This window comes from Neofelis nebulosa, chromosome 1 (genome assembly GCF_028018385.1).
Source record: "Neofelis nebulosa isolate mNeoNeb1 chromosome 1, mNeoNeb1.pri, whole genome shotgun sequence".
In the NCBI taxonomy this organism is placed as follows: domain Eukaryota; kingdom Metazoa; phylum Chordata; class Mammalia; order Carnivora; family Felidae; genus Neofelis; species Neofelis nebulosa.
In genome coordinates, this window is record NC_080782.1 from 21,772,831 (window position 1) to 21,791,942 (window position 19,112).

Consider the following 19,112-nt stretch of genomic DNA (forward strand, 5'->3'; position numbering starts at 1 on the left):
GGAAGGAAGGAAAAGAAAACAAAGAAGAAAAAGAAATGCACACCAGTCTGTATTCTCTCTTCAGTCTTTTCAAATAGATGGTAGGAGCCAAGGTGAGTAAGAAAGAACTCTTAGAAGTATACTGCGATAATCCAGGTGCACAAAATGCCAGGATTGTAGCCGGGGATGTGATGAAAATTTATTATATACCAGACAGATTTTGAGGGTGTAGTCAATAGGATTTCCTAAAGTATAGCCTATGAAGGATTATAGAATAACAGAAATGAAGGATGACTACAAGATTTTTGACCTGGACAGGTAGGAAGATGTGGTCTTTTTTTTTTTTTTTTCCATCAACTTGGGCCACTTTGAGAGTAGAACAGATTTTGGGGCAAAAATTAGAGGTTAAAATTTGGACATATCCCACTTCATTAAACTTTCATGTGGAAATTTAGAACAGTTCATTGGAAATATGTTTGGATTATAGGAATGAAGCAAAGATAGGGGGTTGTAGACCTCCAAAGACGGAGGTCTAAGTTTGAGAATTTTCAATTTATCTCTATATTGATATATCTATATGTTCATATGGATATTGATGTAAAAATGTATAGAAACTGGGAAAGTGGATAGATCATCAAGAGCCAGAATTTAAGTTGAAAAGAAAAAAGAAAAGAAAAGAAAAGAAAAGAAAAGAAAAGAAAAGAAAAGAAAAGAAAAGAAAAGAAAAAAGAAAAGAAAAGAAAAAAGAGGGCTTGGTCTACTCTAAAATACAGAGTTAGACGGAAGAAGCCAGTCAGGGAGGCTGAGTAAAATAAAAGAATACCCAATATAATAAAGGATCCTGGCAGCCAGCTATAGTGGTTACGCCAAAGTGGAAGGAATAATCAACTGAGGTCAGTTCAACCACTGGCTATGGTAGGATTTTTCCCCCTTATTTGTCTACTACTTTGTGTTGGTAATGCTGTTTTCTTTTCTTTACTAAATTGATTTTTTTAAGTGACTGGAATCTATTTCACGTGTCTAAGAGCAGGATTGAAGATACTACCACCCAGTCCATATCTTAAAGTGCAAATAATGTAGATAGGTTCCTCTCTCTGAAAAAAACTTCAGATATAAATATAGACAATATATTATTTTGAATTTATTGAATATATAAAACAATGATTGTTTTAATTATATTTGGAAAAAAAATGTTTACTCAACTAGCTTCAATTTTATCTTAAGTTTAAACAGTCAAAGCTAACTAATTTATTTTGTTTGGAAAGTAAACACACTTTAAGAATTAATTTTCCTCAGATTTTACCAGTGTCTCAGTCCCATGAGAATCAAGTGATGGAAACTAATATTATTGAATGTATTGTGTGCATCTTAATGAAATAAAATTATCCAAATACAATAGAGTAAATATTATTATCTCTATTTTTTGTGTGGGTATGGGTGGGGAAGTTATATTTTTCTTTCTTTTTTTTTTTTACTTCTCAATTAGGAAATTTTTTTTTTTTATTTACAAAAAAGCTGATCATTCTTCTAAATGCATTTTCCTACTACAGGAATTTCATAGATTATTAGAAAATTATGAAAAGCATTAATAGTTCATGAAACTGGTAATTTCTTTGACCAAATAGGACTCCTTGATTGATAGCAAAAACAATCATATACTTATTAAGTATGAAATCTATTAGCTCTGTCCTCACAAAGACATCAGTATATCAGTCATTCTCAGATCCAGGAAAGGGAGAACTCAAACCAGTTTTATTAAAGTGCTGAAAAATGGTAATCAAATGAATATTTCTTCATAATAAAGCTTAAAAATTTAATGTGTCTTATTCTATGTGGTATTAATATGATTTCCTCATTGCAGTTGTAGGTTTACAACTTACAGGTAGCTTGGTTTGTTGTAATGCGCTTAGTATTTGAAGTGTGGTAAACCCAGGCATGCAATGTAACTACCAATTCCCCTTTTCTGACTCAACATGATTTTTTTTTCATTTCTATACAGCTGTTACACGTACAGTCATTATAGCCTCTTCTTAATTTGTTTACTTCTTGCCACTTATTCTAGTGATTATAGAATAAAGTGATAAGAAGTTTAATAGATATCTAATTCATTTTTGCCGACTGCTTTAAGCCACTCAACGTTACCCTCCTCAAATATTTGTCTGATTCATGCTGGTATAGCTCTAGCAATGGGAAAACTTAATTACTTTCTAAAGTAAAAAAAAAACAAAAAAAAAAAACAAAAAAAACCCCCAACTTTCTAAACTAAACCTAAAACTTAAAAACTTTCTGTTTTCTGGAAAATTCCAATGATTAGAAAAATTTCAAATTTTTCTTAAGTGCAAAGTATATTTTATTTTCTCAGCATCAAATTAAATCTGTAATATGTGTCAGCTACTGGTGCTAAAGTTCTTGAATGGTCTTTGAAAATTTTATAACATAGTAACAGAATACACAAATTTGTCTATAATTGGTATTTGCTATTTAAAAAGGCTTGGTAACAGACTAGTCAGTGTTAAATTTCTAAATAAATTCCACATTAAGAATGACCCTGGGTATGATATTTACTCCTTAAAGGATGAATAATAAAAGAGAAAGCAAAAGATAATTCATGGCACAGGAAATGAATAGTATGCAATCTCCTTGTGAAGTTTCCATATTTTAGTTTAGGTTTTATTCAACAGATTAAACCGAGGCAGGTTTTCTGCATAGCAGTCTCAGAGATTTGCTAATGATTATTATGCACAATTCTGCCACTCTCTTCCTCTTTCTCATGTCTTAAAGGGTCCAAATTCTGTCCCAAAACAGATTTTTTTTACAATCCCAATCATTAGTAAAACCACACATTCCCTAATTTTTTTTTAATCTTCAGCCTACATGTCACCAGTTATTTCAAGATTTCCTCAAATACAGTGACTTTGAATCTATGCAATAAAGTTTTCAATTAAAAAAAAACCCTCTAGTTTGTTGATACTCATTTTAAATGTCACCTGGCTTATATTCCATGAATTATCTGATGAGGAGAACAAAATCAGAAATATTCCTTTTCATTCTGAAAACTTCTGTTGAAGGAGAAAGAGTGATTTACATTTTTTCCCCTGATACATATAACATTTCTTACACATACTTCATATACTCTCAAATAAAATTCACTGGCTGATTCTATAGAAAAAATTATATAAAAACCATAATCATTCACAAGTATATTTATAATAGTTTATATTTCAAAGGTCTCATATCCTATTGATGGGTAGATATCAGTGGTTGAATAAGCATTTGTCCATATTCAAGTGGCAGAAACAAAAAATCATAACTTACACTAAAGCTCTTTTATAGTCTTGCTACATTCTAGTTCCAAATCATATGCAGTAACTTAGCTGTTTTTTCCCTGAGTAAATTGTGTTTTGTCTATAAAGATGTAAAAAATTTCTGTTATAAGTGAGATCAGAACTGCTTCTAGGAAGTAAATAAAATGATATTTATTTTTATAAATACTAGTTTATTTCATAAAAATACAAAAATATAAATATACATTTATAAAAATATGAATGAATTAACACAAAGACATTCTTCAACTAAATAAATATGGCAGTAATAGTCATTCCTATTTCTTTAGGGATATATTTTCATATTAATTTACAAAGCAGTTGCACAATGTTTAATAGTAAAGGTGACTATAAGTCAGTTAAGAAAACATTTATAAAGTCTTTATATTTAAGGAAAGGCACAAAAAGCCTTTTATGTAATTTGTATTGATTATTGATGTGATATACTTTCGTTCAGAGATTGTAGGCAAAGAGAGTGAACTGGTTATTATTACTTTTTTTAAAATCTATATCATTCATATTCATTCACAGAAACTTACTGATTAAGCAAACCCTTACTAAGACAACACCTACGTATTGTTTGTAATTTCAATTTTTAAAAAATTTCCTCCAAGGAAGAGAATGCAGGCCACTCAATCTAGTAACAAGAAGCGTACTTCCACTAACATGGATCAAGTCATACGATACTCTTAATCTCGGTCACTGTCATCACCCCCATACATATCAGCAAGCTTTTTAAAACGAGGTCCCCAGTCGCTGAGGTAATCATAATCTTGGTTACAATCGGCTGTGAGAGACTCCAAAGAACTGAGTGAATCGGCTATGGAATCATTGCCTTCGTAGGCGTATGTTGCCAGTGAATCATAAGGTGGTGCACTTGGGTCTGAGTCATTTTCTTTCAATCTTCGATGGATAAAATCTTGTACATCAATATTTTCCCACAGAGGCACAGTCCTCCTTATCTGAAAAATAGTTTCAGGCATTACATCTCTTCTAAGTTTACTGTCTTCTCTTGCTTCTGGATTCCTTAAGGTGCCAATGTCAAAAGCTTGGGTATCTTCTTCCCCACCACCTTCATCATTATAGGTCACAATGTTGTCACGGACATCGTCTTTTGAAATTATCAGAGGTTCCTTTTTTCTCTGCCTCTTCAGTGCAGCAAACAGCACAACTAAAACTATTAGTAATAACAACAACAATAACAACAACAAAGAGAAAATAGTGAAAGTCCATGATTCAGGTTTAAATTAAATATAGCACATTTTGGAAAGGGAAGTTTGTGTGGTATGAGAGATGCTAAGATTTGTTTGGATAAAAAGTGACTATCCTACACAAATACACAGTGCCTTGGGCCAATGAGTAAATGTCCTGTATTGATAAAAGAGCAGATATTACAGTCCATTTATTTACTTTCAAGAGTCACTCTCCTGTAGAGCTCTGGCATTGAAAAATCCTTATTCAGTTATGGCTAATTCATTTAGCCAGCTGTTAATTATGTGATATCTCATTCCTTCCAACAGCAAACTTGCTTAAAAATACTAAAATTCTAAAGCTACACTCATTATTAGCCCAAGATAAATTGAGCAATAATTTAATAGTTTCTTAATGACTCAATATATGTAAAACATCACTCATATACATGCATATATACGTAAAAGTGCAATATATGTGTGTATATAATATATACAAAAATATATATGTGCTACTGATCTAATCCTCTAATAGCTCTTATCTATTTAAATTCCTTTTTGGACCTGGTTTTGAAAGCCTACCTAAAATCTGAGCCATCACTCTATAAGCTCTGATATGGAATTCAAATTCTTACTTATCTTTAACCTGTACTCATCTTACAAGATAGTTCAGATTAAAGATAGTTCAGACTAATTATCTTGTTATTGAGGATTTCCTTGACTTATAGAAGTACATTGGAACTTTCTGGCTGACCTGTTATTTGTAATCCCTCTATTTGCTGTATTGTTTTATTTTTTATATACTTGTGTTATCAAATTAATTGTGAACTCCCCACATGAAATATACTTTCTTATTTTTGTTATGTTACTAAAATGTAACATATGCATATATGTGACAATGAATGTCTGTATGCAAAATAAATACATTTTGCAATTTACATATACATTTAAAAGTAAGAAAAAATACATAATTTCCAAAATATAAGTTTTTCATTGAAAATGGAACAAGTTCCTAATTTTGTATATAAGAAAAGTTAAAAATTAAATAAAGATAAACTTTCCCAAAACACACTTAGACATTGCATGAGAGAAATAAAAAACAGCTTTTCCTTAATTTAGGCAGCTAAATGTTTTGCTAATACTATTTAGGTTTCATTAAAAAACAAGAACATGTTGGCTCAAAAATCTATCATTTCTTTTCTTGATTTTTGTATTGAAATCACACAAAGCAAACTCATTTACATTGAAACCACACTTCACCATGGCCCTTGAGTTTCTTGTAACTCCTTTAAAGTCTGCCCAATGCTATTGTCATATCAGCCAAAACACTTTCCTTAGCTCCTAATAATTGGTAGAAAGAATAAAAAAAAAAAATCATTAGTAACATCTTCAGTTAACCTCCACAGAATAGGCTCTGGGTGCTGAGCTATATTCAGAATCATCTTAGAGACAATAAAACAAAAAACTATTCAATAAAAATGAGACATATCTCTATTTCCCCTATTAAAGGATGAACATAAGTTAATTAACTCAGCATAGATCTGAAATCCACCAATCTAGTGAATCATGAAGTAGAAAAAAGGTGTTTTTTTTTATAAATTTAGTATTGAATTAATTTATAAATTATCTACTTTCCTCAAAATTTTTATAAACTCTGACTATAAAATAAGAACAACATAGTCAAATTATATTAAGGGTTCTTAGCTAATATAATATTTATTAATTCCCACAAATGGACCTTGGAACCTGTTCTGTTTTTTCTCCTTTGTTGGGTCACAATTACCTGCTTCATTTCCCTAGACTGAGGTTATGTGAATGGAATTTAGAAAGGTAAAGATAATGAATAGAAAAAAGTATGTCATTATTTTTATTAATCTATTACTGGAATTTAGTATTTCTATTATGAATATCAGAATATACAAGTACTGTAGTGATAGTAACAGTATGTGTGACTATTAAACCAACAGAAATTATAGATATTTTATATTGCATTTTAGTTATGATATATCTTAAATAATCATTAGACTTGCACTAGAATAAGGCACATATGACAATAATTAAACACATTTTGCTTTGTTTCTTATTTAATTTGGATAAACATATTTCCTTTTTTTATATATCCTATTATTATTAATTATTCTAAATAGTTCCCATAGTTTGATTCCCAAGGTGTCTAAGGAACTAAAACAGTTAAAAAGTCCTGCATCAGGTTTTAATCCTCGACTTTGCCTTGTAACATAGACAAACTCTAATAACTATATTTCTTCAAACTGTAAAGGTAGGTGTGAGATATTATTGTCCATGCTATATCACTGTCTTGCAAAGAGGCAACTCTTCTAACTATAGAAATTTAGTAACTGTGTGCAAATAACAGGTGTTGGTGAAGATGGAGAAAAGGGAACTCTCTTGCACTGTTGGTAGTAATGCAATCTGGTGCAGCCACTCTGGAAAACAGCATGGAGGTTTCTCAAAAAGTTTAAAATAAAAGTACCCTATGATTCAGCCATTGCACTACCAGATATTTACCCAAAGAATACAAATATACTAATTCATTACCTACAATAGCCAAATCATGGAAATAGCCCAAGTGTACATCCACAGATGAATGGATGAATGGATAAAGAAGATAAATATATATATATATATATATATATATATATATATATATATACACACACACATACATATGTATACATATATGTATGTATATATACATACATATATGTATACATATGTATGTGTGTGTATACATATGTATGTATGTGTGTGAAGATATATATATATACACACATACGTATATATATATACATACGTATGTGTATATATACATACGTATGTGTGTGTGTATATATATATATATATATATATACACACACACACACACACACAATGAATATTACTCAGACATAAAAAAGAATGAAATCTTGCCATTTGCAACAATGTGGACAGAGCTAAAGAGTATTATGCTAAGTGAAATAAGTCAGAGAAAGACAAATACCCTATGATTTCACTCATATATGGAATCAACATGGGAAAAAAGAGAGAGGCATAAAACAGACTGTTAACTATAGGGAACAACTTCAGGGTTACTGGAGGGGAACTGTGTGTGGGGGGGGGATGGGTTAAATGGGTGATGGGGATTAAGGAGTGCACTTGTGATGAGCACAGTGTGTTGTATGGAAGTGTTGATATTGTACACCTGAAATTAAAACTACATTGTACATTAACTAAATGGAATTCAAACAAAAACTTTTTAAAAAGATGAAATCACAGCAAAAATGTTTTAGGAACTTTGATAATGAAACCTTCTGAATTAGAAACAATTTTAACTAAAATAATAGAAAATCCCTCCATCTTTATGCAGTCGGTTGGGAAGGTGGAAAACAAGAAATGTGTGCCTTCTATATTGTATAGGGCAGGAAGGTGACCGAGTTCTCAAAATAAAGAAACAGCCTTGTAGGATTTCTGCTTAGAAAAAACTGTTAAACAATTTAGTGTCATAAGACATAGTATGTAAGCTTATTAGGGGGCGCTTTTGTTTCCTCATGTATGCATGTGTGTCTTTGTGTGTGTATTATCTTAATATAGAAATTTAAAAGTCAAATTTAAAATATGCATATTTCCATGTTGTCCTAAATTAAGAAAGTAGAGCTATGTGACCAAATAAAACAATATAATATCAGTAGCACTTAGCTGAAAGGTAAGCCAAAATTGATACTTCATGGGAATACAAAAAATATTTTACAGAAGAGCTGAACTTTCTAGCAGCAGTTCTGAGATGTGGACTGGTGTTGGTGTATGTATGTTCTAAAGCACCCTGAAAAAATGTTTTTCTAAATAGTTGGATCATTTGAACTGAGACAAATGTTTTCCCCTCACTTTTATCAATCCCCCACTGAAGTCGCATAAGGATATCTGGCCAGAGGGATTTCATCCAGATTGCTTGAAAGGATTTGCGGTGAAAAGGAGCCAGCACATATGAGCATTGGAACATAAATTTGGCTGGCTTTCATGCCCTAAGCATAAGCATTTTGGATGAATATTTGATGGAAACAATTTTGGGGGGAATGTTTTACAGTGGAACAACTGTTTAATTGAATTAAATCGTTGTCCTGTTAGGGCATGCTCAAATCAAACATTTGCTATAGCAAGCATGACTTTATTTAGAAAATACTGCAGGACTACGTAGACCACAATGCCATACTGATTTTTTAAAAGTGAACTTAAACCTTTAATTTGCACCTATGTTCAAATTGTATCAATAAAATGCTCATCTTATATTGACAATTTAATTGCATTTGCCAACTAGGTGTCTAATATACATAACTTGGTATTTGTTAGATATATTGTTTGTAAAGGTAGTCTTTGACTTTGAGAATAATGGTTTAGAAGGAGAATTCTGAAATAGACTAATATATTGAACGCTATTTAAAACACTTTCTAAATGACTGAATTTATGTAAGTTACTTAGTCTTCCTTGAGAAGAACCAGAGTATCCATCTTATGGAGTTGATACAAAAAGTAAATCAGTTGTAAAAGTAAATGTCCTGAGAACAGTGACCATGATTAGCTAGTACTAAACAGTATAATACAAAATAGATTTTAAAATGTGTGTGTATACATGCATAAGGCATGAGCTGTTAGCTCTGTTTTTCATCTCTAGAAAGCTAGTCCTATCCTCAGAGACAACTAGATTTTTTTTCAAATCGAAAGAACAATTTCAATAAAGAGTTAAAAATGTCAATCTTTCACTCTAGAGAAGTGTGCTTTTCAGTAGCCCCCTCACTGAACAGTGCAGGAGAGACTTATTTGAGTCAAATGAACATTCAGAGGCAGAGCTTACCAAGGAGTATGATGATGCAGAGAAGGATGGCGATCAGAGCCCCTGTGCTGAGACCGGCCGACAGGACCAAGGCCTCTGCATTGCAGGACTGCATGTTTCCTTGATTATCACAAGCGCACACACGGATAGTGAGTGTGCCGGTGCTGCTTTGAATTGGATAATCATTGTCAAATATTAAAATCGGTAGTAGATAGGTGCTCATTTTGTTGCGGCTATACCCGTCTTTTCGAGTCATGATTCCTGCTGTATTATCTAAAAAAAAAGAAAAAAAAAGTGGGGGAAACAATTGAGTCCAGTCTTTAATTTTAGAACATAAGGCCTTATAATTTTACTTTTAAAAATATTCTATACCTTTATTATCTACAATGGTGAAGTTCGGATTGAGAGGAAATTCTGGCACTGGTTCAAAGAAAAATTTGTGGCCTCGGGGAGGATCATCTCTGTCCATGACACTGACAGTCTGAATCAGCTGAAACCAAGTCAATAAATGAAATAAAGCACAAGAAAAAGCAATGCATGTTGTTTTTATAGGACATTTTAAATCAGTGTTTGGGTTTTAAAAATATCACTGACATTAAATAAATAAAAAGAGCCCATTTTCAGAAATTATGGCAAAGCTTTTTATGGTTCTGTATAATATAACAATTAGTTAAGGATAAAAAAATGTCCATCAAGTATTACCATGCAAGGTATCTCTATGAATTATTGTCCGATTCCCAGTCGCTGCAATATCCAACCTTAAAGAAAAATTCAATCACTCCAACATCTCCTCTTTTAACATTGTTAGAATGTCCCAGTGTGTTTTAATAATAATTGGTTACCAATCTGTTGCCTCCACTAAATAACGATTGTCTCAAAGGCAGAGAACATAACAGATGCACTTTTCAAAAACAAAAGTGCTTAGCACAGCCACTCTTACAGATCAAGGACACTATGAATATAGTTTTGAAACAATGAGTAATATGCCACATGATACCAGAAAGCAAAAGATTTTAAAGCCAGGGGGCACCATAACTACAATCACATTGCATAGTTTATTCAACTTATTTTTCTTTTAGTGGTATTTGCAAAGCTTAGAAAGAGATACAAATAAATGCTTTTAAGGTTTCATAAAATCAGTGTTGACGTTGAGAAATTATGACACCTCTTAGCTGTGCTTGCTGTAAGTTACAGGCGTGCCCTCGTGTGAAGACGAAGCTGCAAATTACAGGTCACACAAAAAATTCTATTGAACATTTTACAGTGGAAAAAGCACCAAGCTACACATCGGGTGCCTGTTTTCCTAGTCCTGGGTCTGCCATCTGTGTGGCTTGAAATCACAGCCACTTAATTACTCTTACTTTCAAATTTCTTTTCCACAAAAACAGTTGCGCCACTCGCTTAGAGGCATAGTGGTCCGACTTCTGTGATGAACAACTGTTGGAATTTCATAGTAGTTTGGCATATCCACAGTTTTTGTTACTGTGAACCTTCTGTAGCCATACTAACCTGATGACTCACTAGTCAATGTTTTTTCCTGTTTTAATACTAAGTAGGATTTCATTCATTTTATTGACAGAGTGGCATGTAACCTTACGCTTCTTTATATAATTCTTCTGTATGTGTACAATTATTAAGAGAAATTTAATGCACATTTTCTCCTTAGAAGATTGGGTCATGACATAGAAAAAAATACTTTTAAGACTTCAGCACTTTTTTTTTTAATTTTTTTTTTTAATGTTTATTTATTTTTGAGACAGAGAGAGAGCATGAACAGGGGAGGGGCAGAGAGAGAGGGAGACACAGAATCTGAAACAGGCTCCAGGCTCTGAGCTGTCAGCACAGAGCCCGACGCGGGGCTCGAACTCACGGACCGCGAGATCGTGACCTGAGCCGAAGTCGGCCGCTTAACCGACTGAGCCACCCAGGCGCCCCAAGACTTCAGCACTTTTGCTTAACCTCCTGTTCCATATTGGCAATGGTATATCCAATATTTAGCAATATTTTATTTTATTTTTTAACGTTTATTTATTGTTGAGAGACAGAGACAGAGCATGGGAGGGGCAAACAGAGGAGGAAACACAGAATCCAAAGCATGCTCCAGGCTCTGAGCTGTCAGCACAGAGCCCGACGTGGGACTTGAACCCACAAACCGCGAGATCATGACCTGAGTCGAACTTGGCGCTTAATGGACTAAGCCACCCAGGCGCCCCATGATATTTAGCAATATTTTAAATCATAAACAATGTAGGTCCTCTGGTTATACGGCAGAGTTCTTGAAGTGATTAGATCAGCCATTGTTTAAGCATATTTTAACAGAGAATACATATCCGTAGCTTAAAATACATTTTTAACCTTGTTACTTTTAACAAGCAAATTGTTATGTGTCAAGTATAGAAACAACGACAGAAATTTTAATACTAATAGTATCTATTAAAATAATTTTTAGTTCAGATCAGTTATTTTTATCAAATATTAATTTGTAATACATATCAATTACTCACATGAAAAGCATATTAATAGACAAACGAGTAAAGAATATCTATACACTGTTGTCAATTGGCTTCTTTCTCTACAAGACATATGTTCAAATCCTAATTTTCAGTACCTGTGAATGTGATCTTATTTGGAAACAGGCTCTCGTAGATGCAATCAAGTTAAGATGAAACCGTGGTGGATTAGTGTGGACCCTAATCCAATGACTGGATTTTTCCCATAAGAGGGAAATAGGGCTACAGATAGAATGTCACGGGACAGTGTATGGAGAGATTGGAGTAATTCTTTTTTTTTTTTTTTTTTTTTTTATTTATTTTTGGGACAGAGAGAGACAGAGCATGAACGGGGGATGGGCAGAGAGAGAGGGAGACACAGAATCGGAAACAGGCTCCAGGCTCCGAGCCATCAGCCCAGAGCCTGACGCGGGGCTCAAACTCACAGACCGCGAGATCGTGACCTGGCTGAAGTCGGACGCTTAACCGACTGCGCCACCCAGGCGCCCCGAGATTGGAGTAATTCTTATAAACCAAGGGATGCCAATGGTTTCTGGCACTCACAGGGCTAGGAAATGGCAGGAAAGAGTCTACTCCTAGAGTTTATAGAGAGGGGATGGCCTGCTGACACGTTGATTCCAGACTTTATTCTCCAGAACTGTGTGAGAGCGCATTTCTGTTTTAAGCTTTCTAGTTTGTGGTAATTTCTCATGGTAGCCTTAGGAAACTAATACAGTTGTGAAAATGGCCACACATTTATGAAAAATGTTCAGCTCAAATAATGTTGGGAGGATCCGTGTTAAAATTATTATGAGATATTATTTTTCGGTAGACATTTTAAAATCTAGTGTTGCCCACTAAATAGGCAGTCATCCACTAGATATATGACATATTTAGGCAACTATTTGGAGGCATTGATGAACATTTACATATCAAATTTATTCCTACTTTGAAGGTTGTATCAAAGGAAAAGAATACCAGGTAGTATGTAAATATAAATGTACTATAAGGCTCATTATAGTGCTGTCTGCTGAGTTAATATTTTGTTTGTAAACCAAATTTCCATTTTAAGTGGATAGTTGAATAAACTAATGAATGTATAGCTATGCTGTAAAAATTCAGCATCGGTTTAAAAATAATCATTTGCTGAACTGAGAGTATGTCCATTACATGTTGCAAAGTGAAAAAAGAAAAACAATTTTTAATCCAGATAACTATGTAATGATGCTTTTTTGGCAAGTAAGAATAAGAATAAGAATAAGAATACCCCAATTCTATCTTTTGTGTATGCAAGTGGAATATGGTACATATCTCTGTCTTAGTCTACTTGCTTGGGCTGCCGTAAAAATTATGCAGCCTGGATGGCTTCAATGGCAGAAATTTATTTTTCTCACAGTTCTGGAGACTGGAAGTCTGAGATCAAGGTCTGTGAGAGCTTTCTTTCGGGCTTGCAGACAGCTGCCTTCTTGCTACGTCCTTACAATGCCTCTTCCCACAAAAAGAGAGAGAGGGAGAGTGATCTATCTGTTGTCTCTTCCTTAAAGGACACTAATCCTTTCAGATCATAGCCCTAACCTTATGATCTCATTTAACTTTATTTGCTTCCTTAAAAGCTCTATCTCCATACTGGGGGTTAGGGTTTCAAATGAACATTTCGTCCATTGCAATCTCTATTGGAATAAAAAGAAGACTGTATTTCACTTTTATTTTCTGTGTTTAAAAAAACATGATGGAGGGGTGCCTGGTGTCTAAGTTGGTTGGGCATCCGATTTCCGCTCAGGTCATGATCTCATAGATCATGAGTTCAAGCCCTGAGTTGGGCTCTGTGCTTACAGCTCAGAGCCTGGAGCCTGCTCAGATTCTGTCTCCCTCTCTCTCTGCCCCTCCCCTGCTCACACTCTGCCTGTCTCTCTCCTTCAAAAATAAATAAATATTAAAAAAAATAAGTAAAATAAAATAAAAAACATGATGAAATTATATATGATTCTTAACACCCACCCACTTTTTCCTTAAAAAATATCTTAAAAGTTAACTTGTTAAAATTTCCTTCAATGAAATTTGTACGGTTACTATCATTTGTAAAATACTATATTAGTGTCAAAAATGAACATATTCTGCAGTTGCTTAAAGTTACTTTAGAGATATCTTATATATGAGGGAACTTTGCAAGAGGACTTTGTAACTCTTGTACAAGCAGTCTCTTTTTATCTCAATAAGATTAAAGTTGAAAAAGCACAAAGTATAATTATCAAACCAAAATGTCTTGCCTGAGAGATTAAAAGAGGAAAATGTAATCAACAAGATAATTATTTTGATTCCCATTATACTAACACAGAACAATTTCATGTTCATACTTCATGTGTTATTTAGTAATGTATTTCCATTCTATTCTTTTTTTTTTCAATATATGAAATTTATTGTCAAATTGGTTTCCATACAACACCCAGTGCTCATCCCAAAAGGTGCCCTCCTCAATAGCCATCACCCACCCTGCCCTCCCTCCCACCCCCCATCAACCCTCAGTTTGTTCTCAGTTTTTAACAGTCTCTTATGCTTTGGCTCTCTCCCACTCTAACCTCTTTTTTTTTTTTTTTCCTTCCCCTCCCCCATGGTCTTCTGTTAAGTTTCTCAGGATCCACATAAGAGTGAAAACATATGGTATCTGTCTGTCTTTCTCTGTATGGCTTATTTCACTTAGCATCACACTCTCCAGTTCCATCCACGTTGCTACAAAGGGCCATATTTCGTTTTTTCTCATTACCACGTAGTACTCCATTGTGTACATAAACCACAATTTCTTTATCCATTCATCAGTTGATGGACATTTAGGCTCTTTCCATAATTTGGCTATTGTTGAGAGTGCTGCTATAAACATTGGGGTACAAGTGCCCCTATGCATCAGTACTCCTGTATCCCTTGGGTAAATTCCTAGCAGTGCTATTGCTGGGCCATAGGGTAGATCTATTTTTAATTTTCTGAGGAGCCTCCACACTGTTTTCCAGAGTGGCTGCACCAATTTGCATTCCCACCAACAGTGCAAGAGGGTTCCCGTTTCTCCACATCCTCTCTGGCATCTATAGTCTCCTGATTTGTTCATTTTGGCCACTCTGACTGGCGTGAGGTGATATCTGAGTGTGGTTTTGATTTGTATTTCCCTGATAAGGAGCGACGTTGAGCATCTTTTCATGTGCCTGTTGGCCATGTGGATGTCTTCTTTAGAGAAGGGTCTATTCATGTTTTCTGCCCATTTCTTCACTGGGTTATTTGTTTTTTGGGTGTGGAGTTTGGTGAGCTCTTTATAGATTTTGGATACTAGCCCTTTGTCTGATATGTCATTTGCAAATATCCATTCTATTCTTGAATATAACTCAGTTTCAACATAATTATGAATCCAGGTAGAAACTATTTCTTATAGATAGATAGATAGATAGATAGATCTATATGTATAGATATTTATTATATACCAGTATATATATTAAAGCATATATTACAAATTTTTCTAATATATCATGGGTTCCATAATAGAAACCACTTCAAAAGTTACCTTTTTAGATCACTGTGAATGTTCTGGTAAGGGGAGATAAACAGGTGACAAAGAGGAATGGCAATAGTTTGCATGAAAAAAAAAAAAAAAAGATTTGTTCAAGTGAATTAATATAATGGTACCTGCCTTTGGAAACAGGAAAAAACAAATTTAAGTTTATAATGATTTTATTTACCTGCCCAGGCTTTGCATTTTCACAAACAAATGTTTCATAGTACATGGCAAATTCCGGAGCATGGTCGTTTATATCTAGAATTCTGATGAAGACAGGGATGTGGCTACTTTGTTTTGAGTTATCTGCAACAAGAACATGTGTAAGACTTCAGTCTCATTTACAGAGAAGCGGTGACACCACTCTCCCCATTTGTAACTTAGCAACAGATCATTTATGTGGTATTCACTTTCTCAATTGGATTGCTGATGAATATCTCAGCTTGCTTACATGGTCCAGATGGAAAGCATGATTAAAAAGAGGAGAATATGATTGAGAATGAAGTATTATTATTTGTAAGACATAATTTTCTTAGATTACTTATTTTTATGAGGTTAGATTATATTTCCATCATACAGTAAGCTATAAGAGAAAATTAAATTTAAAAAGTGGATATTTGATAATCATTAAATAATATAATATCCAACACACGCTCAGGCTGCTAACGATAAAATTATTTCACTCAAGAAATAGAGTGTACTTATTGCTGTTATTTTACCACTTTGGCGTTCAGATGGATGTATTTCCCACTCACTTATTTCTGTGGCTGTAATGGTGATGTTGTGCCAAGGAGATGATTCCCGGTCCAGGGGTTTCAAAGTGAAAATAGAGCCATTTTCGGAGTGAATACTAAAAATCCGGTCCATATCAGTATGCCGATCAATGGAGTATCTGGCAGAAAAGAGATTCATGAATCTAGGCATTATTTTAAGATTATTAGTTCATCTACTATTTCTTAAAAGTTATAGGCAATTCAAACAATGTTCTCATAAAGTCATGACAGTAAAATGCTGATTAACTTTCTTGAATTTTTATTTAATGTAACTGTCACTTAGACGATTTGATATGTTTGGCCTTTTCCATCATTACTATTCTATGATTGTGTGACTTTAGAGTTATTATTTATACTCAGGAATACTTGCAGCAGCCTTTGAGTGAGTTTTTAATTGTCACTTGATTTACTTATCCTATCATAGACCTATTGCAGTGCTTGAGACATATTAAGTAGTCATATTAAATTTGGTGGAGTCACTTGCATAGATAAATTGAAATTATGTTAAAAAGAAACATAAGAACTTGTCCACAGAGTCCTTATGGCTATAAGTGAATAGAGAAACTGTTGTAAAATACTTTGCTCTTGAATGGCTCTCTTTTAGGGAACATATCAGCTGAATCAAAGGTCATCCTCCAATCTATTCCTCTGACGTATTCCAGATAAAAATGAAATGACATATTACACAGAGTTCCATGACTCTTTCTCATCAGGGTTGGATTACGGACACTCTATGATTGGCAAAATAATGCCTCCTCATGTCCCCCAAAAGATGCCTACTTCTTAATCCCTGAAACCTATGGATATGTTACTTTACATGGTAAAAGTAACTTTGCAAATGTGATTAAGGTTAAAGTCATTGAGAAGGAAGACTATTCTTAATTACCTAGATAGGCCTAAATGAATCATGCAAACCATTTAAAGTGGATGAAGAAGGCAGAGATGTGCTCTAGAGAAATGAGACAGGAGGAAAAAAAAAAGAGATTTAAAGTATGGAAAGGAATTGATCTCTTATTGCTGGCTTTGAGGATTGCAGGAAGGGGTATCATGCCAAAGGATGCAGGCCACCTCTAGAAACTCAGAATGAACCTTCAGCTGAAAGACAGCAAGAAAATAAGAATTACAGTCCTGCAACTGCAAGGAACTGAAATCTACTAATAACCTAAATGAGGAAGGAAATGATTGCTCTCCTACCGTGTCCAGACAGGAATATGGCCCTGTCCACAGTAACATCTTTAGCCCAGTGAGATTCATCCCAGATCTCGAACCCATAAAACTTTAAGATAATAAATTTAAGTTACTTTACGCACTAAGTTTATGGTAATTTGCTATGGCAGCAATAGAAGGCTGTAATGTAATCATAAGAAAGATCTTTTAAAAGGCTAGCTTATAATAAAATACCTTAGGTCAGGCTATGTTAGGCTGTACTAACACATCTCTTTGAGGTTTCTGCTGCTGAGTATCTAATTAAGCCATATAGGAAAATAAGTGTTTCTCAAACATTAACGTTCATGTGAATTACATTGGGATTGATTGATTGATTGATTGATTTTTAATTATTTAAAAAAATTTGTTTTTAACGTTTATTCATTTTTGAGAGACAGAGAGTGACAGAGCATGAGTGGGGGACGAGCAGAGAGAGAGAGGGAGACACAGGATCTGAAGCAGGCTCCAGGCTCTGAGCTGTCAGCACAGAGCCCAGCACAGGGCTCGAACCCATGAACCAGGAAATCATGACCTGAACCAAAGTCGGATGCTTAACTGACCGAGCCACCCAGGCACCCCTACCTTGGGATCTTTTTAAAAACGGATTCTGATTCAGTGGGTCAGGTGTTGGAGCTGGGATTTTGTATTTCTAACAAACATCTTAGGTCAATCCCATGTTATAAGACTTTAGACAAGACTTAATATAGTAAAGCTATATACCATGGGATAAACTGTTCAGAATAAAGATGGAAAAAGGAAGAAAATGACAGACAACAAAGAAACTAATCAACATCTGATGTAGTTCTCATTTTTCTAAATATCTTATTAAAGTCACTTAACAAATGAACTCCTTTTTGATCTGGTGAATTTGGAAATTACAGCTCCCATTATAAATCTGTAATATATTCACTATCAAACATTGACTTTCATAAACATAAGTAATAGAAATTGAGCAGCCAGTGTTCCTTTTTTTTTTTTTTTTTTTTTTTTTTGCTTCCAAGATTTTATTTAAATTCAAATTAGTTAGCATATAGTGTAATATTGGTTTCAGGAGTAGAATTTAGTGATTCATCAATTACATACAACATCCAGTGCTCATCTCAACAATTGCCCTCCTTAATTCTCATTGCCCATTTAGCCCAAATCCTCCTGCCTACCTCCCCTCCAGCAACCCCCAGTTTGTTCTCTACAGTTAAGTAGTTAAGAGCCTCTTATGGTTTACCACCCACACTGCTTTTATCTTATTGTTCTAAACATTGTGAAACATTTGTAATTTAAAAAATATTTGATGAAAATACATTTAGGTTTTCTATGATTTTTTTTGTTTGTTTGCTTTGGTTGTTTTAAAAAAGAGCCTGTGATTTAGTCTATGGCTATAAGACCTATATTGAACTTAAAGGATCCATTAGTAAACTCAGATTTCCAAAATAATTATAATAATTTAACATCATGGGCCTTGCCTAATTTATTTTATGCTAAATTTTATAAAATGATTGTCTCAACTGACAGATACTATTTCAAAGTAAGTGTTTGAGCATGTGGGAAAAAAAATATGTATGTACTGGATTTCATCTCAAAGGTGGAATAGCTAAAAACTTTGCATGGTTGGTTTTAGATTCTTGTCTGTACCTTAGTCTCAAAATATAAAACCAGTCCAGTCACCTTCTTGCCCTTTGGAAGAGTTGTGCAATGGGCAGTAGAGCTACATGGAAATGGTAGTATCTTCTCACTTTTTCAATAATCATAAGGATAATTTTTCTACATGGTGTTATGAAAATAATTTGGGAGATTTGAA

The 19,112-nt window shown here is 33.9% G+C and overlaps 1 protein-coding gene across 2 annotated transcripts in view; it reads right to left on the bottom strand.

Annotated features, from left to right (window-relative positions):
- Positions 1-3,454: 3,454 nt before the first annotated feature.
- Positions 3,455-19,112, bottom strand: part of CDH9 (cadherin 9) — a 143,499-nt gene continuing 127,841 nt past the window's right edge. Inside the window, exons 8-12 of one of the 2 annotated variants that reach the window (XM_058716365.1) lie at positions 16,058-16,230; positions 15,523-15,644; positions 9,687-9,804; positions 9,336-9,587; positions 3,455-4,479 (exon numbers count right to left, since the gene is read on the bottom strand). In XM_058716365.1, coding sequence (XP_058572348.1) covers positions 3,992-4,479; positions 9,336-9,587; positions 9,687-9,804; positions 15,523-15,644; positions 16,058-16,230 — 1,153 coding nt within the window. In that variant the 3' untranslated portion in view covers positions 3,455-3,991. The remainder of the gene's footprint in view (positions 4,480-9,335; positions 9,588-9,686; positions 9,805-15,522; positions 15,645-16,057; positions 16,231-19,112) is intronic. The other variant, XM_058716373.1, reaches the window with a different exon arrangement.